We start from the raw sequence: 24,535 nt of genomic DNA, 5'->3' as shown, positions 1-24,535 counted from the left end.
AGTTGGGCCCTCCTAGGCAAAACAAGTTACTTTATTCGGCTGTCCTACAAGACATGGGAGCCATCTGAAGATATCCCTTATCCTGAGGTGATGTGTTTTGTTTTCTCTTGTGATTAATTATGTGCATTTTGAATAGATACACGATCTGGAAACTGTTACTTGGACATTAAAACTCGTGGAGATAACGGTGGCACCTTCTGCAGCAATGAGATTGGAGTGGGTGTTTCCAAGGCCTCCTGTTGCTGCTCCCTTGGCAAAGCTTGGGGAGTTCCCTGTGAACACTGCCCACTTGTGAACACAAGTAAGTGAGCTTGCCTTAGTCAACACAGCAATGTAATGTGTCTGTTGGATTTTTTTCTAATTTAGCCAGAATGCAAGTACTGGTGTAATAATTGTGTACAGGCAGAAGACAGATTTCCACCAGTCTTAACCAAAAACTTTACCAGTCTTTCAAAAAGATTATTTAGTCAGAATATTATTATCACTTCTGAGCAAGTTTGCTGTTACACAAACAGCTGCATTATGAAATAGAATAGCAATTGATCTTGGAGAGTAAAACCTAATATTTATATCTGGTTACTTTGTTAACTTTACATTTAAATTACCCGTAATAATCTGATTAATTATCAAAAATAATTGTGCTTAAAATATTTCCACTATTAAAGGTTCACAAATCTATTTTGTTTTCAGCTGAATATAAGGTTCTCTGCCCTGGAGGGGAAGGATTCCGACCAAACCCTATTACAGTTATATTAGAAGGTATTGTTTACATTTTTCTATCTTTACATGTATAAAATTATGGAACTCTTCAGTCAGTGCTTTTTTTTTTCATGGAAAGCAGGAATTAATGCTTGTGGTTTTGTTTGAACAGATATTGATGAATGTCAAGAACTGCCTGGACTTTGCCAAGGAGGAAAATGTATTAATACATTTGGTAGCTTCCAGTGTCAGTGTCCATCAGGGTACTATTTGAATGAAGAGACTCGAGTGTGTGATGGTACGTAGCCTTCACTTAACAAGTCTCCTGCTTTTATTCTTAGAAAATTATGAGAGATCAATATGTAGAAGAGTTAGTCTGTCCTTGAAAAGGAACATAAGCAGACCAAGTAGTGTAAAGGGTGGGAAAATTGGAACAAGCTGAAGTCTTGTATTGAGAGAGACAAAATTCCTTCTTGCCCATGTTGAAACACATTCAAATTCTTGTTTAAAATTATTAGACTTTTATCAAAACCAGAATATCCAACAATTTTACTTTAAGTAAAACATAGTTTACTAAGCAGCTATTAAAAATAGCTGTTTGGTAATGGGTCACAAATAAGCAGTCAGATAAAGAGCAAACTTGCCCTGTGAATCTGTTGGGCTGGTTACAGTGTGTTCATGCCAATTGAAAATACTGGTTGTACTGCAAGACTATTTCCTTCCCCTAGCACAGTCAGTGGTAAATGTTCATCACATTTCATGCAACTCTCAGGTTGTACTGGATCAAGCAACCCATCAAGTACTCTTTAAATTTCCCTTTGCCTGGGAAGTCTTCAGCCTTCCAGATTGTTAATAATGTTAATATAATTGTGCCAAACGGTGCAGAAATACAGAAGATTTGGGTCCTTGGGTCCTGAACCAAAGTATTTCATCCATATTTCGCTTCCACTGCTCAACAAATGATAAAGAGGAAATCTACCTCTATACTTTTCCTTGGTGGTAGGTCAAAGATACTTCAAAATAGTAAGGCTGGTGAAATTAGGAAGTGAGGTGTTTTGGGTGTGGTTGGGTTTTCTTAAAGGTTAAAGTCTCTTGATGAAGCTAACATGACATCTTGTGTTGGGAAAATTGCTCGCTTTCCACAGTCAAACAGGCCTGAGCCATTCGATCACCATAATTACTTATTGAGATGGACAATCCACAGGGGATAGATTTGGTTCATGTCCAGATCTGAGAATCCAGAATGAATGATATCCTCAAGTACTACTTTTTGTGCAACAGGAGCAAAAACCAGATTTCTGTCTTGAACTGCCTAGACACATCAGAGTTCCCATCTTTGCATCACAGCCAGGCTTTCCATGGCCACCTCTGCCACCACTTCCTTCTCTTTATGAGCTCCTCTCCACCATGGCCTCACTCAGACCCTCTTCAGCTCTCTTCTGCCAGTGCCTTCCTACCTCAGGCATTTCTGAAACATTTTCATTCTTGGAAGCACAATGAGAAAGCTTCTCTGGCCACTCACTGCTGCCTTCTCTTCTAGATGTGAATGAATGTGAGACACCTGGAATTTGTGGACCTGGCACATGTTACAATACTGTTGGGAATTACACCTGCATCTGTCCTCCTGATTACATGCAAGTCAATGGAGGAAACAATTGCATGGGTAAGAGTTGTTGGTTTTTTTAGAGGTTCATCTTAGTGATTTGGGCCAGGGATTTGCCAGGCACAAATCAGAACTCTGAATTTAATTATACATTAAATAAAATATCCTGCTTCTTTCATTAATTTTGCTAAATAAAGTAAAGCAGATCACTTCTAATACAGATCTTTCAGTACCTCATCAGAATTTGTCTTTTAATTTAATTTTCTTTATGTTCATCCCTTTCAAGTTTCACTTCAGCTTTAAAAGCCTCTACATGTGAAAAGTTACTAAAATTGCTCAGACTTTACAGAACGAAGTCACAAACGGTGCACAGTTCTCAGGGGGAACCATAAACAAGCTCATGTTTTTCAGTGTTGGGCAAAAGGCCCATTTAATCCTTTGATGAGTCTGATCACTGTTACAACCATGTTGACTGCTGCTGAATATTTGTATTGCAAACACTTCTTCGTACTTTTTAGAGGAGTCTTCTAAGGACAAGCTGTTCTGTTGTACTCTACAGGGCTGCAGCATCTACTTGACAAGAGTCACTTATTTGAAGGAGATGTCTCCTAAAACCCATCAGGTGGATCACCTTCCATAAGAGTTACTAATAATTGGGCTGGGATTTTCTTCATTTTTGCAGATATGAGAAGGAGCCTGTGTTACAGAAATTACTATGCTGACAACCAAACCTGTGATGGTGAGCTGCTCTTTAATATGACTAAGAAAATGTGCTGCTGTTCCTACAACATTGGACGTGCGTGGAATAAGCCTTGTGAACAGTGTCCTGTCCCCAGCACTGGTATGTTTTTGCATTGCAAAGCTATTTGAAAGCCTTGGTTACATCATAATTACTGTTAGTGTGTGTAACACTGTTAGAGATGCTATGTCTTTATCTTGAGTGTGTAAAATGAAGGGATTAATTACTTTTATGGCCTGGAGGAGATCAGCCCTAGTCTTACTGAAGGCTTGCATGGAATGGTTTGTGATCATGCTACTGGGCCATGCCTCCTTTGTGGCAGTTTTCCTGTGTGGGAGACTTCATGCTCTCTATTGGTTAATCTGCCTCTGTGCAAATGCTTGTTGATCTGGTATTGAGGCACTGGACAAGGTTTTATTTGCATTGTTCCAACAGCTATGGTGTCTGCTGTGCCTCGACAGCTGGTTTCCACAAAGGGCCTTTGTGGTAGCTGTGGGTTTACAGAGGTACCTTGGTCTCCTCTGAGAATGATCTGTGTCAAGCAGCTAAGTGTGAGATGTAGGAGTTTCTGGTCTAATTGTATGAGCATACAGGACTCATCCAGACTCTGCAGAGTTGAGCCCAAGACATCCCACTCTGGTTTGAGGTGGTTTGTTTCAAGAACAAACTTCCTAGACACTTATTCAAATAACTTCCAGCTTACAGTTCAAGTTTTTGAAAGTCAGATCTGGACTTGTATGCAAATACTGTAATGCACAGAGATAAGTGTATGCAAAGCAAAATCAGGATGGGATCCCACACCCTTTACATCTTTGTTTTTGCTGATTTCAATGGCCTTTGAATGCGAACTCAGGTGCATATTAAGCACATCACATGGTGAGCCTCTGGGAAGGATCTGCATGCCCTGCAGGTGCTGAAAGAGTCAAATAATTTTCTTGGGCAAAGGATGTAATGAATTTTTGACTGTTGATGAGTTCCAAATACTATAAGCACTGCTTTGTTTTCCTGTTGCAGATGAATTCTCCACACTCTGTGGAAGTCAAAGGCCTGGCTTCTTCATTGACATTTATACAGGATTACCAGTTGGTGAGTTGTAATTTCTGTTTTGAACTAAGTTCCATGCTACCTCTGCCCAGGGAGGAGGGCAGGCTTGTTTTCCCTATTATTTTTTTTCTGGGAGAAATAAAGACCAACCAGTGTAATGGAGTTCAACCCCCTTGGGTTGGAAGTCTGCGCCTGCAAAATTTCTGCTTAGCTCCTCCTAGCTGGCAGCAATCATAATTGCTGCTTGTAATCAAGGCAACATAAAACCCCAAAGAAACTGTAATCAGGCCTACATGAGCAGGGCACAGATACAGAGAATAAGAGGTCTGGGAGTAAGGCCAACCAGCATTTGGTTTGAGAGGAATTAAGTCTTTCCTTCAAACTGAAGTAGAGATTTAATCTGACATTTCACATCAGTCCCCCTGTGTATTGGTTTGACACAAAAATTCTTTTTTCTGCTCAGCTGGAATATTTCTCACATGTTATTGTGTGTAACGTTTGAATTGTGAGTAACAAATTGCAAAATAAAAGAGAGAGAGATGAGGAATTCTAAGACAAGGAGCTGAGTAAATCCCTAATGAGACTCCCTTTTGTTTTTATTCACGCAAAAATGCAGATAATGTGCCTTGGAACAAACGGAGGCAGCATATAGGCAGTAATAATCAGGTGCTTTAGCATTAAGCTGTTGCTGTGGTGCAGTGTTCATCTAGTTAGATTGAAGTATTTCTAGTAAAGAGGGGAGTTTAATTTTTAAAGAAGTTACAGAAATGTACAGTATCTAATTTTTAGCAGGTAATTTCTTAGGAGTTCCCCCTTGTAGCTATTAGCATTAACCCAAATTTTTGCTGAGTCTACTCGAGGTAATTGGGGCATCCACCAGCCTCAGCAGGGAGGCCTCAGCTCATGCTGACACACATCTGCAGCAGCTGACTTGTGTGCCAGGAGTGTTGCAGTCTGCTCTGTCTGCCTTGCCAGTAGAGCAATGCACACTCAGGAGGCAGCTGAAAGAGGAGGGCTGTGTCCCCCAGAGGCCACCAGCACCCCCAGTGCTCTCAGTGCACACCCGGCTGCACGCTGGGCCTGTCACCAGTGCTCTGCTGCTCTGGCATCTTGGCAGGCCTCACTGGCTTCTAGCACTCACCTGCTGCTTTTGCACAGGAGTTGCTAGAGTCTCTCATCTGTAGGCACAGGGCACAGGAACCAGGTAGCACCCACTCTGCAGGGACAGTGCTCTGTGTGCTCTGTAATGTTTGGTTACAGTCCTTACATGATGTTGCTCTTCTCTTTTGATTACAGTTCTGTATACTTACTTCACGTGGTTGTTTCAGGGACCGAAGTGGTTCCACCTTTACTTATCCCATATATAATCAGAGAACTCAGAATTAAATAATCTATTGTAGGAAATTAAGTGCTTTATCTACATGGAAACTCATGTTACCTGACAATTTCCCACCATATTCCCTGTTTTGTATACATCAGTGCATGTGGCAATTTTTACTAAAAGAAGAGGCTTTGGAGGAGTCTCTGGACTCTTTTGTGTTGTCAGAATATTGTAACTTCAGGACCCACGAGGCAAGACATATAATTGTAATAGCAGCTGGGGTTTTTTGTTGTTAAAATCCGTTACTTAACCCAGGTGTATATAGAGCATTGGTGAACTTGGGTGGCCTGGCTTAATCAATCTAATTAATAGCAGGTTGGCAGCACTTCAAGATGTTACCTGGCACTGGCACTTTCCAACTGTTACATAAAAAAGCATGCAAGTCTTTTTGAGATTAACAAGGGTAAAACAGTGCAAAACTAATTCTGACAAATTTTTGCATTCAGTCATGCTCTCCTGTATGAAACCAAACGCAGTTACACACTCACTGTCCCTTCCCAATAATTCCACTGTCTCATTTGGGAAGATGAGGAACTTAATCAGGGCTGTGGGTGGGACACATGAGAAAGGATGTGTGCTACTCTCTGCATTTCTATGTGGCAGGATGTATCTTGGCCACAGTGAAGAGTCAGAACCTTAAGAAACAGAAAATATCTACTTTTCCACAGTTTGGAGTGACTCAGTGACTATTGCAGTTGGGAACATTCTGATGCTCACACTATACGTTTGATAATTCTCTCAAGGATAGATGCAAAGGACATATTCTGTAACAGAAGATTTCATTAAGTGCTGTTTACAAGTTGTTGTTTTTTAATTCTTTTGCAGATATTGATGAATGCAGAGAGATTCCTGGAGTGTGTGAAAATGGGATCTGTATAAACATGGTTGGCAGCTTCCGATGCGAGTGTCCTGTGGGATTCTTCTACAATGACAAGCTACTGATCTGTGAAGGTAGAGAGCTGATCTCATTTGGAGAAATGGGATTTAACCAGCTGGCAATTCAGATGCTGGCAAATCTCGTATACTTCCAAGTCATCCTTAATTAAGGGGAAAATGCTGGTATCAGTGTATTAAGTCTGATAATTAAGACATTTCAAATTCTTTTGCATAGAAAATACCGGTTTTTCTATCAGACATCTAAGGCCTTGAAGGAATATGAGTCAGCAGTCATGGGAAGAAACATTGTTTTTCACATTTGACAGTAAAGCCAAGAAAAGAGTAGTTTTGAGTGAAATCATGAGCACAATTTTTTTTTTTAAATTCTGAGATATCTTTTCTAATGAAACAAAGATTTCTATAAATAATATAAACACATGATATTTTTTTCCAATATAACCAACTCCTAACGTTGTATTAGTTTAATGGAGAATCTAAAGACAGCAGGATTAGTTCAATAGGGATTAATTTTACAAATGGAATATGTGGGTTTGGGATCACTTCAGGGAGATACAGAAATGTGGCCAAATACCTTCTTTCAATTATATATTTAATTTTTCAGAATTAGAAAGAAATTCCTATATTTGGGTAAGGTAATACTCCTAACACTAAAACCAAAGTGGCTTTGAGGTCTTTCTAGTGTGTAACAATCAAATTTCCTGTTTCTATTGACAGATATTGATGAATGCCAAAATGGACCAGTGTGCCAGCAAAATGCAGAGTGTGTCAACACAGCTGGTAGCTACCGTTGTGACTGTAAACCTGGCTACAGGTTCACATCAACTGGCCGCTGCATGGGTGAGAACTTCGGGCTGGTTTGTGGGAGGGTCAGCAGAAAGGATTAGGTTTCAAAAGAAGTGTAAAAAAAAGTGTGTTCCTCTTCAGAAAGATGGTATACCAGGAGATGCTCTGGGCTCTTAAAGCCTTTCAGGGCACCACATAAACATTCTGGTAATTTCCAGAAGATAAGTGGGCCCATTGCAGAGAGGCATGAATGAGAGTTAATCACCTGAGTAGGTATTTTATTTCCACTTTATCCTACCAATGGCAAACATCTTTCTTTAGCCCATGTCATGTCTAAGAAAGGAAGGCCAATTGATTCACTAGTTTTTGACTATTTTCTGACACTAAAAATTCAGCTGTGGCCCTGTCAGGGACCTTTTGCGTAAGTTCTTTGATTTTCATTATAATTTGCTAAATGTGTTTTAGTAATTTATTTGCCACTTGTATTTTTACAAATCACTACTTGCCGGGGTCTATGCTGATAGGATGGAATTACCTGCTAGGGCGTATACAATAACTCAACTTTAAAAGCTTATTGTGAAACTTTTATGTGGATTTAAACAGTCCCTTGAACATTATTTTTAAATACTCACAGAGTGGGACTACAGTTCTGTAATCTACTTGCTCTATGATATTGTAGTCCAGAGAGAGGCATTGGTGTTATCTTGATTGCTTGAAGAATTGCAGAGATCTTAAATACTGCTGTGAGCCAAGCAGCTGTAAAGATTATATACATTTCTGAACAAAATAATAATTAAAAAGGAAACTCTTAACATTTTCCTTGGGTTTTCTCTTCTGTTTACTCTAGTTTTAGGAAGCGTACTTTTCCCTGCAGCACAGTTTTTCATTGTTTCATGTGACCCTTGAGGGAAAAGGGTGTAGGGGCATCCAGAAGACTACTATGAGAACTAAAACTTTCTTTTGTTAAGCTATGCAGTGGCACATGTAAATATTCAATATGTTCCTAATGCAATTGTTGTTGTTATGGGTTCGTTACAGCAGTACAGGAAGAGCCAGGAAAGGTTCTGATATGGCTTACAATGCCCAATGTGAATTGGCACAAACAGTAATACTTCCCTGTATTTTGCTCTTATTTTATATTTAGTGAAAATGAAGTTACACAATTACAGCCATTTCTAAATTGAGTCAAAATAAAAGTGGTTGATCATGTACTTGATCCAACAAGGGAAGGAAATTCCCAACCACTCTGCTGAGAGCAGAGAGTGCAAAGCACCTTGTGGGATTGGATCAGTTGTGCTACTGCTTGGAAGGCAAACTCACCCCAATAATTTATATGTTATTGAATCAAAACTGGTGTATCTCAAACACTAATACTGCAATTATCTTACTATCAAAATAGCATTCTTCTTATGCTGTCTATTGCATAATAAATAATTTGTCATATAAACTCGTTTTTGGCATGTAACACAATTCTGCCTCCCAATTTTTAAAAACTTTATTATGTTTTCTGTTTACCTTAAAGTAAGTGATTTTTCCCTGGGACTTTATCTCAATATTCAGTTGCCCACAGAGCACCAAAAAGAGTCATAGTTTTTCTTTTGTCTCTTAATTTGCTGAGCTGTGAAGATTAGGAGTTTTTAAGACAGCACGTTATCCAGCGTTGGTTTCCTTTCTGCCTCCTTTAGATTCTAATTAGCAGCAGTATCACTAGTAGCATTGGTCCTCAGTGAACACTCATCCAAAGCTACTAATGGTCCTGCTGATGTTCAGGAATCCTGTGTGCTAAGTAGAGTGTAGAGAAGAGGCAGTAGAGGCAGGAAAACAAGATTGAGTACATGAAGTTCTTTGTAATTAGGAACAACTTGACTCTTATCACTGCACAGTTAGTAGATAGATTTGTAACTGTAAGCTTAGTGAGAAAAGTGTGGGGTTCGTCTTCCTTTCTGCTTTGTTTGATTTCTAAGAGTTAAGCAATTTTTGCTATAATCAAACGTAGCTAAAAGCAAGTAGTTGCTTTCATGGGGACACAAACTGTGATTTATAAGTGGCTTTTGTACCTGCTGCAATGTAAAGCCCTTGGAAATCTCCCCATATCATTTCATGTCACTGATTCTCCTTTTCTAAGCCATGGCACTGTGCTTTCCTTCCAGCAAGAATCTGTGTTTGGTAAATACTATTTTTATGCTACATTTTTTTCAGTTTCAAAAGTGTTGAAGAAGTTAATTGTTGTGGTCCCCTTTTTTGAGGTGTACTTAGTAATGTTTTTGTCATTAATGAAGTAAAAATACTATTTTAAATTAGGGCTGTACACTGGATTCTATCTGTCATTGTTGCTACTACTGCATCTTTCCAGCCTTGTAGTTTAGAGGCCTTAACTTTCACTGTGCCTCTTTGTTTTCAGATCGGAATGAATGTCAAGAAATTCCTAATATCTGCAGCCACGGGCAGTGTATTGACACTGTTGGAAGTTTCTACTGCATTTGTCACAATGGATTCAAGACCAATGATGACAGAACAATGTGTATAGGCAAGTATATAAAACTAAGCTGAACTTCTGCTTCCATTAAGATAATTTTTAAGTCTATCCTCTCTGTCGTAAGAGGCTGCCTACAAAAACTGAGATGGTGAGCCATTTACCACCAGGTAAAGGTGCAAAACACCATAGCTGTCAATTAGACATGATAGGAAGCTAATAATGAATTAACATCTTGTTACAGTACAGTGAACCTTTAAAAGTACATATCCTATCTAATGAACTGCTAATGCTCTAATTTTTCAGGCAAATGTTCCATTCTTAGAATTTTCTGCAGCATTTTGTCCCATTCATTTAGGCAAGAAATTTAATAGATTAATATTGCAATGCAGCAAATTGTATGCAGCCTACTTGTTAACAGAGTAAGTGAAGGGTAGGTTTCTTGCTAGAAAAATGCCATTTTCAGAAGCAGAATGATCTTAATAAAAAAAGGAAGTTCTATATTTAAGTCATTGACAGCTATTAGCGTAGTGTCTGTTTTCTGAGCAAGGTGAGGAGATTTCAGAATGCTTATGATTAAAGATAGCTTAGAAATGCTTTGGAAAGGGTGAGATAGGAGTCTCAATAAGTGATTGTTGGACCCTTGTTTATTTTTCTAGATGTTAACATCAAGCGTATGACCTGTGTAAAATCTTCTTTTTGGCAGATACAACAATCTTTATCCTTTCTATTTAGTCTGTTGGCAGTGAATTATTTCTCTTGCCTGTGGAATCACTACAGGCTTTGCTTTCGCCATCAGTGCTTTTAATTCTCACTCCTTGTTTTTCCTCCTCTGCAGATATTAATGAGTGTGAGAGAGATGCCTGTGGCAATGGAACCTGCAGAAACACAATTGGCTCCTTCAACTGCCGCTGCAATCTGGGCTTCATCCTCTCACACAACAATGACTGCATAGGTGAGGAGTGCAGAGACCAGTTCTGTTTCCAAGACTGTCGACTTCTAGTGAAAGTATCATTGGTACTACATTCTCTACTGAGTTAGGATTGCACCTTGCATGGTCTGTGTGATTAAAGACAAAAGCCAATTTCATCACTGTGAAAAGGCCTCTTTAATTACGCACACCTCACTTTTCTGTAGCTACTTACATGTTTATATGTGATTTATGCCATTCCTTTTTTTTACTGTTACTTTGACAGTTTTTTTACAACATAGCCTAATATTGGTATTTTCCTCTTGCTTTTGAAACAGGATTATTTCTGTATTACCAGTTACTGTGCCACTATAGTGGAAACAAAAATCTCACCTACCCAATTTTACTTGTTGCAGATGTTTGTTATATATCTTTCAATACTATTTTTCTTAGATGTGGACGAGTGTGCAAGTGGAAATGGAATGCTCTGCAGGAACGGTCAGTGTGTGAACACGATCGGGTCCTTCCAGTGTCTTTGCAATGATGGTTATGAGGTGGCTCTGGATGGAAGGACTTGTGTTGGTGAGTGCTTTCTTTTATTGTAGGAAAAAAGTGTGACAAACCTTGAGGAGATATTCTTAGTAAAACAGTACAAAAGGTCAGAGAGAACTGCTACACTGGGTATCTTTATACCTAGCAGAAGAAAACAATGACAAGATGACAACAAGAAGACTCTTCTGCTCCTGGGAAGTTCCACCATCAGTTTGATGGAATCAAAATTAAAGCAACCTCAGCCACAGATTTGTGATAACAGGAGTTATCTCAATAAATTGTCTTTCTTTTCTTTTAGATATCAATGAGTGTGCACTGGATCCTGGAAAATGTGCACCAGGCACCTGTCAAAACTTGGATGGGTCATTCAGATGTATCTGTCCTCCTGGATATGTCCTGCAGAATGACAAATGTGAAGGTCTGTAAAGAGAAATCCTTCTTCTGTCCCATTTCCTAGCTACTCAGTTGTTGCCCCATTTTTCTGCTTCTAAACATGAGTAATGTTTAGCCTTTTGTGGCCGTGTATGGTTCTGAACTGTAGCCACTAGGAGGTCACTTCTCAGAAGAAGCTTTACCAACTTTTGTTTGAACCAGTACTACCTGATCTGATCACAAGAAAAAATCTAATCCCAGGCTGGTTGGTTGATAGTACATTGCTGAGGTTTGCCCAGTGCATGAGGATTTGAAAACTAACCCTAGATTTTACACCTGGATTTCTTACTTCTTATTCTGTCTGTTCCTTTTTCTTTGACCTTTTTGTTTTTCAAATCTGTTAGATATCAGTGATGATGTAAGGTTATGTTTTATGTAGTACAGCTGCCAGTGTAGACATTGTTATTTCTCATCTCTTTAATTGCTTTTCTTACAGACATTGATGAGTGTGTGGAACAGCCAGAAATTTGTGCCCTGGGCACATGCAGCAACACTCCAGGCAGTTTCAAATGTCTATGTCCAGAAGGCTTTGTGTTGTCTTCCACAGGAAGGCGATGCCAAGGTAAGTTGATTCCTGTTTTCTAACATTTCAAAATTTGTTTGCTGTTTTATAAAAGCCTTATTAGCTGCCTGTTTCTAATATAATGAGCAGACTCTGGACTGAAACAGTGTTTTTCACAAGGAAAACATGATAATTCTGTAGTTGGGGCCAGATTCTGTCTTGCTCTAACATCTGTTTGTCATTAAAGAGAACATTGCAATAAAAGGGATGAAGATAATGTTAAATGCACCAGGTTAAGTGAGGAAATTGTTGTCCTGCAGCCCCTTCTTGCATCCCTGGAAGAAATGTTGGGGCTACCTGAGCTCTGTATAGATTGTGACATGTGTGAGACAGAGATGGAGCATGAACACGGACAGGGGACTGCTGCAATGCGCTGCTGAAGGCAGCATTTCCAGGAATAAGGCTGTTCTTAGTACTTATCAGATTCTCCATAACACTTGTTATATGCTATTCCTCTCCACAAATGTGTGGGTGGAACAAAGATCAATGGAAAAAGTTTGCAAACAGTATTGTGTGGACAATAAGCACCCATCTGCCTGGAGAATTCTAAAGCATCTTCTGGCTTCTAGATTACTACATACACTGTTCAGAGCCTAAACATGGGCACTAAGACAGAGATCAGATGCTAAAAGCTGAACATCTAATGAAAAGCCACAGTTTATTTTATTTTGTGGATTAAGAACAAGCACAGCAAATTAAGGAGTTGTTTTAAAGGGTTTGGAAATTATTAAATTGATACATTTTAAATGTCCTATACACAGTGTGCACAGTGGGAGCCACTGATGAGTAAGACCTTTGTAAGGACCTCTGTAGTTATGCTTGGCACAGAACAGTGATGCTTGTTGACACCACAGTGAGTTCTTCACTTCACAGTGGGCTAAATGAAACTGTGGTTTTGGTAAAAATGAATCCAACCTGTGGTAAATGTTCATCCAGGGCTCTAAACTACCATGCAGTTTGGTACAATTACTTCACTCAACTTCAAGAAAGCAGCATGACTGTTTTAGCTGTGCTTTTGTAGCTGGTATAAATGAGGTTTCATCAGTCTGAGGGTGTTGTTCCCTATAGGTAAGGAAGAAAATGAGCAAAAAAACCCCCAAGAACCAAAATAATAAAAAAGAATGTATCCTGATCTTCTCCTTTATGAAAGCAGACCTCTGTTTCACACATGATGTCAGAGGAAAATGCACACTCGTGTGTGTGAACTTTTAAGTGCACTTCTCCCCATCCCCTGGAGAAGACTGGGTTTTTTTCAAGTGTCTCAGGCCAAACAAAGTTTTCTTCCCATTACCTAGGACTTTTGTAAAATCTGGACATTGTCCAGCATTGATGCTGCAGCCAGAAAACTGGATGAGCAGCTGCTTCCGCAACTGCCCTGTTGCTGTCCCCCTGCCAACGCAGGGAGCTGCCAGCTCTCTGCCTGCTGGATGCTTGTGGTCTGTGATCTCAGCTCTACTCCTAGCATCCTGGTTACCCAGCTGAAGGCAGTAAAACGTAGTGCCACTGGGCCAGTTTTCTTTGTGTGTACCTCAGGGAAGAATGAGGAAGGAAAGCACTATTGAAAATTTGCTCTCATTTTAACACTACATGGTATTGTTGTTGCAAGGTGATTAGAATCTCTTTACTCAAGTGATTCTTACTTGTAATGGAATATAAATAAATGAAGACAATATTAATTTTTTACAAAGAACAGTGAGGGTATGAGGGGAGTACAGCCTTTCTATCTCTGCTGGACAAAAAAAAAGAACATCTCCTTTTCCATGACTGAAGTAGGACACTCTATCCTATGGCTTTCCTTTACTGGGGTAGTGAGCTCCCCTCCCTCTTCAGATCTTCCCCATTAGAGACAGTAATGGTCCTTCTTGATAGACTTAGATGGCAATTGGGTGTTTTGTTGGGGAGGGTCTAGTAATTTTGCAGTCAAGAACTCTAAATGAAAACTCTGCCAAAGTCACCCTAGCCCCTCATAACAAATTTTTTCTCTGTACAGATCTGAGAGTAAGTTACTGCTTTACCAAATTTGAAGATGGAAAATGTTCTGTGCCGAAGTCCCGAAACCACTCCAAACAAGAGTGTTGCTGTGCCTTGAAGGGACAGGGATGGGGAGACCCTTGTGAACTCTGCCCAGAAGAAGCAGATGGTGCGTTATTGACTGGGTTACCTCACTGTCATGACTCTCGGAAGTGAAAGAAGGCTGAGATTCTTAAAAGCATGAATTATTAAAAATAATTTTCCAGAGGTGTTAAACCCTAAAAATTTTCATCGCCCTCTGTGAAGCAGGTGCTGTTGCAGTCTCAGACGTACTCCTTGTGTAGTCCAGTCTCAAGCACATTCCTTCTTTCCTTATAGGTTTGCTAGTATGATTAGTTGCAGAGTATTTTGCTCTGGAGGTGCCACATACAGAAAGTACAAAGTAGTAAGTCCTTGATAGGCTTCGAATGGTGATACCTGCAAGACAGAAATAGAATTAATCTAATTGTAAATAAGTAGAGGAGGGGACGCCACAAACATGAAATATAATATAAAAAACCACAAACAGTAAAATTGGATCCACATCTGAATAACCCTGTTACATTTTATTGCTACATTTTATTATTATGAAAACCTAAATTTACATCTTGTCAATATGAATGACTTGGAAAAATAGCAGGGAATGACAAAACACAGGCCTTGATGAAGCAAAGCCTCCCTGGACTGTTGCTAAAGAAACAGTCAGCAGCCCTTCCTACCATCATGGTGCAGCTTGCTGAACGGACTTTCATTCATGCTGACAAATGTGGTTAACAGCATTACTGGTTTCAGCAATACATTAATACAATTCATTAATAAGTCATGTAGATGTTTTGCAGACAATCCCCACAAAAGTTAGGGGAAGAAAAGAGAGTCAGATGTGCCAGTTGCAATATTCCTCCTAGGCTTATGGCCTGTGCATGTTTCATTCCGTTGCTCCCGAGGATTTGAACCGAAGTCAGTTGATGGAAAAGCATGGTATACATTGCAGCATTCCTTGAAGTGTCAGTACATATATTTTTCACAGTCCAAACTGTTCTCAAAGGATGATATCAAAGCCATTTTTCTCATTTTAAAAAAAAGAAATAGCTTTAAGATATCTGGGTCTGGGAAATTTGTGTTTTGGCGTGTCATGGACAGGGGAATTGTTTCTTTTTTTAAAAAAAAATACTCTGTTGTGATCTTGTTCTCCATCATATGCTCTCTGAATGCAGGCTGGTGAGCTCAGGCACATGTGCCACCTGAGTCTCCACAACAGAAAACCTTGAGGCCTTGGAAACTGGGTGGTGACTTCACTCTAAACTGAACCCAGAAATTTTACTCTCAGCCTACCTATAATAAAATTATTACCTGCTCTAGAAATAGAGATTTGCATGCTTTAAGGAGCTACTAACTGGTGACTACAGATTAAATTGTATCTTTTTCAGAAAATGTAGGCAATCTTTCATTTGCAACAGAAAAGAATTAACTCACTAGTAATTATACTTGTTAAATGGAAATATCACAGGATTGTGATACTGCATTAGTTCACCCTTTAAAGGGAGATAATCCTAATTATTTACAGGATTTTACATACAGGAGATCAAATGAAATGTAAAGTTAGCATACAGTTTTTACATTAATGTAAGATTAAATTATAAGTTCATACATTTGCATACTATATTTCTGGACCTCAACATGAAGAAGATGAATTCATATTAGTGGTTACTTGTGTAGCTCACGAGCAGTGCTGACTGCCAAGCTAGGATTTAACATATGGTTTTGGTTTGTTTGTACAGAGGCATTCAGACAGATTTGTCCATTTGGAATTGGCATCCTTGTTGGACCTGGTGATGCAAGACTGGGTAAGTGCCTGAACTGCACAAGGCTGCTGTTGCCATTTTCTACCCATGGCCCATTCTCCCTTTCAGTTGAGAATAACACCTCTGAAACTATTTCCAAAAGCCACGAATTGCGGAAACTTCTGTACATTTTTATCATTTATTCATACCACTTTTAAATTCAAGCTGGAATATCTCATATACCAGAAAGCAGACTTCTCTAAGAGTAGCATATTTGGCTTTTTAATTTATGCTGAGCAGACTTGCAGCATACCTGTCTTTTCTTACACAATATATGTAGCCTGTTTACAGTAAATGGTTTTAAATCTCCAGAAGTGCAAACCACAGTTTCCCAGATCCCTTCAGTACATTCTGTTCTCTCCCAAGACAAACAGCACTTCAGCCTTATTGGCACAAGTTTTCATTTAAGGAGCACTGAATGACTACTGCTTTTCATATCTACTCCTCTCCTTGTACCCCCAGTCAGAGTGGATTTTTATCCTACATTTAGAATCAATTTCTTTTCTGCAATCTGAAAGCTGATCTGCAAGACAAATTCTGTGCCCTCATCCTGATATATCAGAATTGAAATGTCAGTATTTTTTTGTGATCTCAGCAGTATCTCTGGATAGAAAAACACTTGTTCTTTGAGAGAAGTCTAAGGGCATATGAGGTCAGTTGCACTTACTGTGTTGTTTGTATTTCTGGTTAAGATGTGGACGAGTGCCTTGATCCAGATAACTGTAAATTTGGGCAGTGTATCAACACAGATGGGTCTTTCCGCTGTGAATGTCCCTACGGTTACATCCTACAAGGAGCTCAATGTGTGGGTAAGTACAGCTGTTCCATCTTCCATTTTGAAGAATCACCTGAATTGCTAAGTCATTAATGAGTAGAGGGGTTATATTATTCTAACACTGTGGACTGTTCATTCCCACTGGTCCTTAAACCTGGCAGGGCAGGCCCTGAGCAAAATGCTTCAAGTTGGTCCTGCTCTGCCTGCGTGTTTGACCCGATAACCTCTAGTGATCCCAAATTATGCTAGGAGTCTGTGACTCTTAATTCAGTAGCTTCAGTAAGTCCTTGGCTTTTGTTTTTGGTTTTTTTTTTTTTGGTTGTACATCAACAACATAGACTTTTAATTTATTTTTATTTTACCTTTTTGGTTGAGTGTAACCGTGTGTTCTTCCCTTGATTTAACTATTTGCAGATACTGATGAATGTGCTGTTGGAAACCCATGTGGAAATGGAACTTGCAGGAATGTGGTGGGAGGTTTTGAATGCACCTGCATTGATGGGTTTGAGCCTGGACCGATGATGACCTGTGAAGGTGAGACTCCCGTGTGTTAAGGATGGTCCTTGTAGTTGTGTGCTGAAACAGTTTCCTGATTTCAAAAACAATTGAGGAGAGTAAAGCAGCTTAAAGAGAAAAATACAGACACTTGGGATTATGCATCTTAATCTGAAAAAGAAAAATAGGTTCTGCCTTCCTGTATCCATCTTGAACTATGATGCCTTTTTCTAACTGGAGGTTGGGTGAACAGGCTTTCTGGTAGTATCTGCAAAAGGACTTCCCAAAGGGTATGGTCTCTCCAGAACAGTCCCCAGAAATGCTGCTTATTGTGGGTATGGCTTCTACTTACCTCCTAGATGACCCTTGACTGAAGAGAGTCACTGTGGATGATGAAAATAGAACATGAGCTGTTTGGGTTTGTTAGGGAAGAAACAAGTAACAAAACCAGAAGATATAAATAAAATGCCATGGCATGCCAAGGTTGAATATTTTTCATGCTTTGGTCTCTCCTCTCAAAAATTCAGAAATGCACAAAGAAGGAAGGAGTGAGGAAGATCAGAATTATAGAAGGGACATGCTGAAAATTAATTAGACTAGAATTTTTCAGTGTGGAAAATGTGGTTGAAGAGATATATGATTTAAATTTATAAAGTGATATAGGTACCACAAGTGATATCGGTACCAAAAATAGAGGGAACATGTTGGACAAACATTTTTATATGCATGGCACTCACTTCAGTTGTGGAACTCTTTGCTGCAGAATATTAGTGAGGCCATAAATTGTCCTAGAAAGAGATTGTACAAATTTGTGTGGGAATCCATCAGTGGAAATTAATCTCGATTGTTTGTGGCTTTTGGCTGTGAAAGTCCTTAAACTGAGAGACTGTATCAGGGGAAGGATCTTTGCATACATGGTGTGGTTTTTTTTAATACTCACCTCCTCCTCTTAGAACCTGAGAGAGGAGAATGTCCTAGGACATTGTGACACTCTCTTCTGACCTGGCACAGCTGTTCTTAAATTATCTACCACAATCTATTTTACAAGAGAATGCTTCTATTTTTGCATCAACTTGCATTAGTTTTATATACAGCTGGAGCTTCATTCACTTCCCTGTGGAATTTGTGTGAAAGCTCAAATTCCAGAGAAGAGAAGTTAGCAGAGTGCATAAACATCATTATGTAGCAGTGATTACTGAAGTAGCCCAGAGTGTATGTTAATGCACTTCAAAATAATGTTTTGAGTAAGTATATTGCTTTATGGAATTCGTGTGCCAAGAACCTGAATTAGTGCATCTAGAATTTTAAAATAACCGGTCATAAAAGCTGAGCCTAGATGTGGGAAAGACACCATTTTAACTTGGACAGTATTTTGGCAGCATGGATCTGGAACTTATTTCCACTGGCTGCTTGCCGTTGGAGATACTGAACCTTCAGGTAGCTGTGCAAGCACCCTGGCATGCCTGGTGCCTGCCCCTGGACAGAAATCAATAATGACTAGAGCCAGGCATCCCGAACGATTAAAATGTAGGCCTTGGTAACCTGGGACCTGTGGTGTTGCCCTCAAACCTGTGCCCTCGAGCCTGCTGAGTTTTACAAAAGCAAGTTTCACTCTCCCCGTGGTCTTTGTTCCTCCAAATCCAGATGTCAACGAGTGCATCCAGAACCCTCTGCTCTGCGCTTTCCGCTGCGTGAACACTCTGGGATCCTACGAGTGCAAGTGCCCCGCGGGGTACGTTCTGCGGGAGGACCAGAGGATGTGCCGAGGTAAAGTTCCTACCAGACTCTCACAGTTATGAGATAATGATTTCAGGCTCCTGCAGGGGTAGGGTTCTGACTCACTGCATTATTGGGCCAGAGTTTTAATCCCAGGAAGTAAATGAGTTAGAAAGAATTTGGGATGATATTCTATGGTTTGCATTATGCAGTTGATTGTATTAGCCCTGTCCTGCCTGTAAACTTGCACATCTGCATGAAGTGAAGTCACATCAGATGATACAGTTTTGGCTTGCCTTGAAAATGGGCATTTGGGAGAAATCAATTTGCTCTAGTCTAGTATATCTTATAGTTAGTTTAGCACAATAAAAGTATGCATACCATTTGATTACAATTGACATTCCAAAGTCAGAATTTACTATTGTGAGTTTCCAGGATTGTCTCTCTATATAATGAATCTAAACCTTGTGTTTTAGATCAGAATGAGTGTGAAGAAGGAATTCATGACTGTGACTCGAAACAGATGGAATGCAAAAACCTAATTGGCACCTATATGTGTATCTGTGGACCAGGTTATCAACGCAGACCAGATGGGGAAGGCTGCATAGGTAAGTGACACTGAAGTGTTGAAGCTCCTGAAACACACAGTTCCTCAGCAGAACTGAAGCTTTTATATTTAACAAAGTGTCCAGGAACTTGGAGGAAGAATTACACAACTACCTGTGTAATGGATCTCTACTGGTGCTACACACACTTTACTTCACTGCTCAGGTGTGCACACATGTGAGCAGCAACTAGAAAATCTGGATGCAGCTGACTTTAGAGTCACTGTGCTGCTGCTGAATTGCTCCTAGTGCAGAAAGCAGAGAATTTGGCCCGTTGTTAAGCTTATTTATCTCTGTTAGCGTGAATGAGGGTAGATCTGAATTGTTTTTAATTTTTGGGTGGCATTCAGAAGTGCAGCTATAACTATGAAAAACATTGAATATCATTGAGGAATACATTGCAGAGAAAATTTAATAACAAAATATATAATATGTGAGCTAGATGGTCATCCTTCCTCTGAGCATTGAATAAAAGACACTTTTTTTTATTAAAAAGGAAAAATTATGCAAGTTTAACCAGGTAGACTGCACAGCTTAAGAACTCCATACAAACTCCTCTAACCTGAGTTAATGGATTTAATGGACTTGATTTTTGTCATATCATTTGAAAAACACAGATGAGAATGAGTGTCAGACCAAACCTGGGCTCTGTGAGAACGGCCGTTGTGTGAACACGGTGGGAAGTTACCGGTGTGAGTGCAACGAGGGGTTCACTGTCAGTGACACCCAGAACGAGTGCCTCGGTAAGTCCCACACTAACACCCTAATGAGCTATCACTTTAATAGCAGAAACTGTGTTGAACTTAAACTTAGAAATTAATAGTGAGTAAATGTGCTCTTGAATTTACATGCCATCGGGAAGGGGCCTTTGTAAGTAGGTGTCCTCCTGCAAGCTCCTCCTTCCCATGCTAACCGTGCTAGCTGGGCAGACTTGCTGTGAAAGCTGTCTGTTGGTGCTTTCACTCAGCCAGGAATTACTCTACCTTTTCTTTGGTCCTGATTTTCAGCCAATCCTTTTTCTCTGGGTTCAAACAGAAACATCTGTTTTTATAAGCATAATGTAACTTGTCTTCCACCTTTTGCTGAATTTGCTGTCTTCTTTGTTTCCCTTAGACGTTGTGCTCTCTTTCTTACTACTGGTAGTCTTTCACTCTCAGTTCCACAGTCCCAGGGTGAAGTATGCCCTTTCTTTTATATTTCTGACTAAATTCCTAATATCTCATGACCCTCTAGAGGTTGTCACCATTAGGATTCTGTGTGATGCATAATTTGCCTTCCAGACAACAGGGAAGGCTACTGCTTCACTGAAGTCTTACAAAGTATGTGTCAAATCGGATCAAGCAACAGGAACTCTGTCACTAAGTCTGAATGCTGCTGTGATGGTGGTCGAGGCTGGGGGCAAAACTGTGAGGTCTGCCCCTTCCCAGGCACTGTGGCCTTCAAGAAGCTTTGCCCTCATGGCCGAGGGTACACGTCTAGTGGAGCAGGTACTGACTTTTCTGTTAAACTCCTGCTTACACAATGTAAAATTCAGTGATAAATCATGAAATCTTTCTTTTTGCATATTTGGACACTCTGAAGTCCTAAGTATTTTGGGTATTAGTCAACATTTTCTGTGAATTTTCACACTGAGAGGGTATGTCAAAGGCATCCATCCCAACTTGGCAGATAATGATTTTGCATGCTGGTTGACTGGCATGCACTCAACTGGGAATTTGCACTCTCACATTTGAGTGTGTTGTAGGTACAGATTAAGAGAAATTTGTTTGTGTACATAAAAGCAAAATCATGTTTGATTTATGGAGGCTAATATATGATCAGTTCTGGTTGTTTGCTTTCACTTAAGGCTTGTTCATTGCATTTGAAAGTTAGATTAATGCTCCCTTCCATATTTTCTGCTTAATATTTCATTAGTTAATGTAATTTTGAAATGTATGTAGGATGTGGGCTTTTTGCATGTCAGATCACAAGAATCTATTTGAAGCTGCATAAAATCAGTTGTTCTTCCCTTGTGAACTAATCCTCATTTAATTGCAGATATTGATGAGTGCAAGGTTATTCATGATGTCTGCCGTAATGGGGAGTGCATCAATGAGAGGGGATCTTATCGTTGTCATTGCAACCTTGGCTATACTACAGATATAACTGGCACTCTTTGCGTAGGTAGGTTTTTCATTATGGTGTATGTAGATCAAGTTCATTACTAAGAGGTGACTTGAAGAAGGGAATACAAAGATTTTGAGAAATGAGGAAAGAAAATGTAATTTGTGTGAAGGCTTTGAGGATTTTGGTTTCCTTCTGATATCTCCTGAGTAATGTGAAAAATGTTACCACAGAGCTTGGTTATCAGCACTGAGGTATCTGGTTTTTCTTCCTCTAGATCTGAATGAATGTAATGAGTCTCCAAAACCTTGCAATTTCATTTGCAAAAACACAGACGGGAGCTTCCAGTGTTCATGTCCAAAAGGATACATCATGCAAGAAGACGGAAGAAGCTGCAAAGGTAAAAATCAATACAATAATTTACTGCAAAAACCGTTTCACGAGCAAATACCAATCCAAGGACATTTAAATTATGTAAATCTGTCTCCTTGATTCATGTATTTCCACTAAAGACAGTGGAAATGGCCTGCAGAGGATGGAGCTGCTGTTTCAATTAGTTCTCCTGTAATCTGGATGAGCAGTAGATCCACAGGAATTTTTGCATACTGATAGCAGCTGATAGTAAAAGACTTTATAACCAGTGGCATATATGATTGGTTTTCTTTTGGTAAGCATGTTGGTTTAAGCAGTATTTTTCAATGATAAGTATATCATGATGGATACAAAGATGAGCACGGTTTGCAGTGCATTATCCAGCATCAACAGAGTTTTAACCTACCACTTCTGCCACATGCTGAATAAGGAACAGCAGTGCCAGAAAGATTTTGAAATGTTCATTGTAATTTAAATTATTTATGTATCTAGGTAGGAGAGACCTGACTGAAACAGCACAAGTTAGAGCAGCAATTCTAAACTTGGCCTGGGAAATGCCAGCCTGTTTCACCATCAGCATTTAAGTATTTCTTAAGGAGTAACAGCATACTTCAGTGCAATACTGTTTTACTGTCTGCCACTGGTTCTCATGAAGATGGTGATTTCCCATTTATTCACCACAGTGATAGCAGATATTTATTATGTAACAGCATCTTTCCAACAGATGAGAGCCATGTCCTTAATCCAGAGTTAACATGGACATTAGTGTAGCTCCAGAGTCCCCTTCATTGTATGTGGGGCTTCTTGTGAGAGGAAATGGAAGCCAGTGTATAAAGTGAGACATAGATTCAGAAGCCTTTATTGATATGTTATTTCTTTGGAATCACTTCTCTCCAAGTCCAGCTGAACTGTCAGATCCTCCATAGGGAATGTAAGTGAAAGATTTTTTTCTTCTCTTTTTTAGATCTTGATGAATGTGCAACAAAGCAGCACAACTGCCAGTTCCTTTGCGTCAACACTATTGGGGGTTTCACTTGTAAATGTCCTCCTGGATTCACTCAGCACCATACAGCCTGCATTGGTAAGTGACATGGGAATGTGGACACAGAAATGGGATTTATTACTGATTTATTCCAGAAGCAAAGTAGTAAGAAGGTGAAATCAGCTTCCTGAGAAACCAACTGGAAATACAGGCAAGGGCCTGATCCCAGCCCCATCACAGCAGAAGATGCAAAGAGGCACTCCTTCCTCTTTCCTTTGTTTTTATAATCTGTGTTACACTTGTGAGAATCAGACAGTAAAAACACCAATTTGTAATTTTTGCCTTACCCTGTCTTAGCCAATGAGCGAAAAATAGTTGTATTTCAGTTCTTTCACTGCAGGACCCACATTAGGGATTGTGTCAAGGCTTCTGGAAACAATAAGCATAAAACACAGGTTTCTGCAGCTGTCCTGTAGGCACATACCCATTATGTCTGCAGAGATGTTAAACACAACTATTTCCTGTAAAGCAGGCAAGTTGAATCCTGCTTGTGACAGTCTGATGATCCTGTGGTATTGGTGTGAATTTGGGGGTGTTTGAAGACTAGAACATCAAACTCCATATTGTTAGGGAAGAAAAGGAGTGTTTCCCTTCCCATAGCTGCTGTTTGTGTTTTCAACAAGGGAAAAGAAGAAGTTAAGTTCTCCTTCTGTAGTGGACAGTGAAAAATGGACAGTCAGACAGCTACGTTACTGCAGTTTCTTTGCCTCTTGTCAAAAACTGGTCATTTTTAGTATTGCTAAATTATCACCTTCAGAAGAAGAACTAAAAAGTGACACTCAGGCTTTGGTTTTCTGCAGATAACAATGAGTGTGCTACTGAAATCAATCTGTGTGGGGCAAAGGGCATTTGCCAGAACACACCGGGAAGTTTTGTTTGTGAGTGTCAACGTGGCTTCTCACTCGATCAGACCGGGCTTAGCTGTGAAGGTAGGTACAACATGCAGTGCTTTTAACTTGGCGTTCACTTGCTTTCCATCATCTTCTCTCAGTCATACTGTCATCCAAGGAGAGACCTAGGGATTAAGCATCTACAGAATGAAGGAGAGTGGGATATGGAAACTTAGCAACAAGGCTGTATTTCTCTCCATGGGCCTGAATAAACAGATATTTTGCAGGATGCTAAACAGCTGGGCAGATATTTTCTGAGGAGACTTCAATTTAGCCTGGAATGTTTTGGTTGAGGCATCGTAAGTTCAGTGAACTTCTTTTGAATCCTGCATGGATTTCTGAGGGACTCAACAAGGACAGGAAGTCTTGCATCTTCAAGGCAGCCTACTAAAGAGAGATTTCAAGGACTGCTGACTTTATTCCTCTGGGTCCCTAGAGCCTCTAGACCCTTCTTTTGGCATTGAATTTGGTGTACTTTGAAAAGAAGTACACTGGAATTCCTGGGTTGGATGCTTGGGTAAAGGGAAGGGGCTCTCAGCTGTGGAGTTGGGAGCCTTAGGATAGCCTTGGGGGTCCCATATGCAAATGGATTTCTGCTGTCTGCTCCATAG

The 24,535-nt window shown here is 39.8% G+C and overlaps 1 protein-coding gene across 2 annotated transcripts in view; it reads left to right on the top strand.

Annotated features, from left to right (window-relative positions):
• Positions 1 to 24,535, top strand: part of FBN1 (fibrillin 1) — a 151,689-nt gene that overhangs the window by 118,913 nt on the left and 8,241 nt on the right. Inside the window, exons 37-61 of one of the 2 annotated variants that reach the window (XM_051628288.1) lie at positions 137 to 301; positions 691 to 759; positions 872 to 997; positions 2,240 to 2,362; positions 2,985 to 3,143; positions 4,056 to 4,127; positions 6,292 to 6,417; positions 7,078 to 7,200; positions 9,548 to 9,673; positions 10,458 to 10,574; positions 10,983 to 11,111; positions 11,380 to 11,499; positions 11,950 to 12,075; positions 14,066 to 14,215; positions 15,864 to 15,929; positions 16,619 to 16,735; positions 17,116 to 17,235; positions 18,841 to 18,963; positions 19,389 to 19,520; positions 20,135 to 20,260; positions 20,798 to 21,004; positions 21,555 to 21,680; positions 21,898 to 22,020; positions 22,957 to 23,073; positions 23,835 to 23,963. In XM_051628288.1, coding sequence (XP_051484248.1) covers positions 137 to 301; positions 691 to 759; positions 872 to 997; positions 2,240 to 2,362; positions 2,985 to 3,143; positions 4,056 to 4,127; positions 6,292 to 6,417; positions 7,078 to 7,200; positions 9,548 to 9,673; positions 10,458 to 10,574; positions 10,983 to 11,111; positions 11,380 to 11,499; positions 11,950 to 12,075; positions 14,066 to 14,215; positions 15,864 to 15,929; positions 16,619 to 16,735; positions 17,116 to 17,235; positions 18,841 to 18,963; positions 19,389 to 19,520; positions 20,135 to 20,260; positions 20,798 to 21,004; positions 21,555 to 21,680; positions 21,898 to 22,020; positions 22,957 to 23,073; positions 23,835 to 23,963 — 3,117 coding nt within the window. The remainder of the gene's footprint in view (positions 1 to 136; positions 302 to 690; positions 760 to 871; positions 998 to 2,239; positions 2,363 to 2,984; positions 3,144 to 4,055; positions 4,128 to 6,291; positions 6,418 to 7,077; positions 7,201 to 9,547; positions 9,674 to 10,457; positions 10,575 to 10,982; positions 11,112 to 11,379; positions 11,500 to 11,949; positions 12,076 to 14,065; positions 14,216 to 15,863; positions 15,930 to 16,618; positions 16,736 to 17,115; positions 17,236 to 18,840; positions 18,964 to 19,388; positions 19,521 to 20,134; positions 20,261 to 20,797; positions 21,005 to 21,554; positions 21,681 to 21,897; positions 22,021 to 22,956; positions 23,074 to 23,834; positions 23,964 to 24,535) is intronic. The other variant, XM_051628289.1, reaches the window with a different exon arrangement.

This window comes from Apus apus, chromosome 10 (genome assembly GCF_020740795.1).
Source record: "Apus apus isolate bApuApu2 chromosome 10, bApuApu2.pri.cur, whole genome shotgun sequence".
Classification (NCBI taxonomy): Eukaryota; Metazoa; Chordata; class Aves; order Apodiformes; family Apodidae; genus Apus; species Apus apus.
Note: the sequence above shows the minus strand (reverse complement) of the source record. Positions and strands in the feature narration are given on the sequence as shown.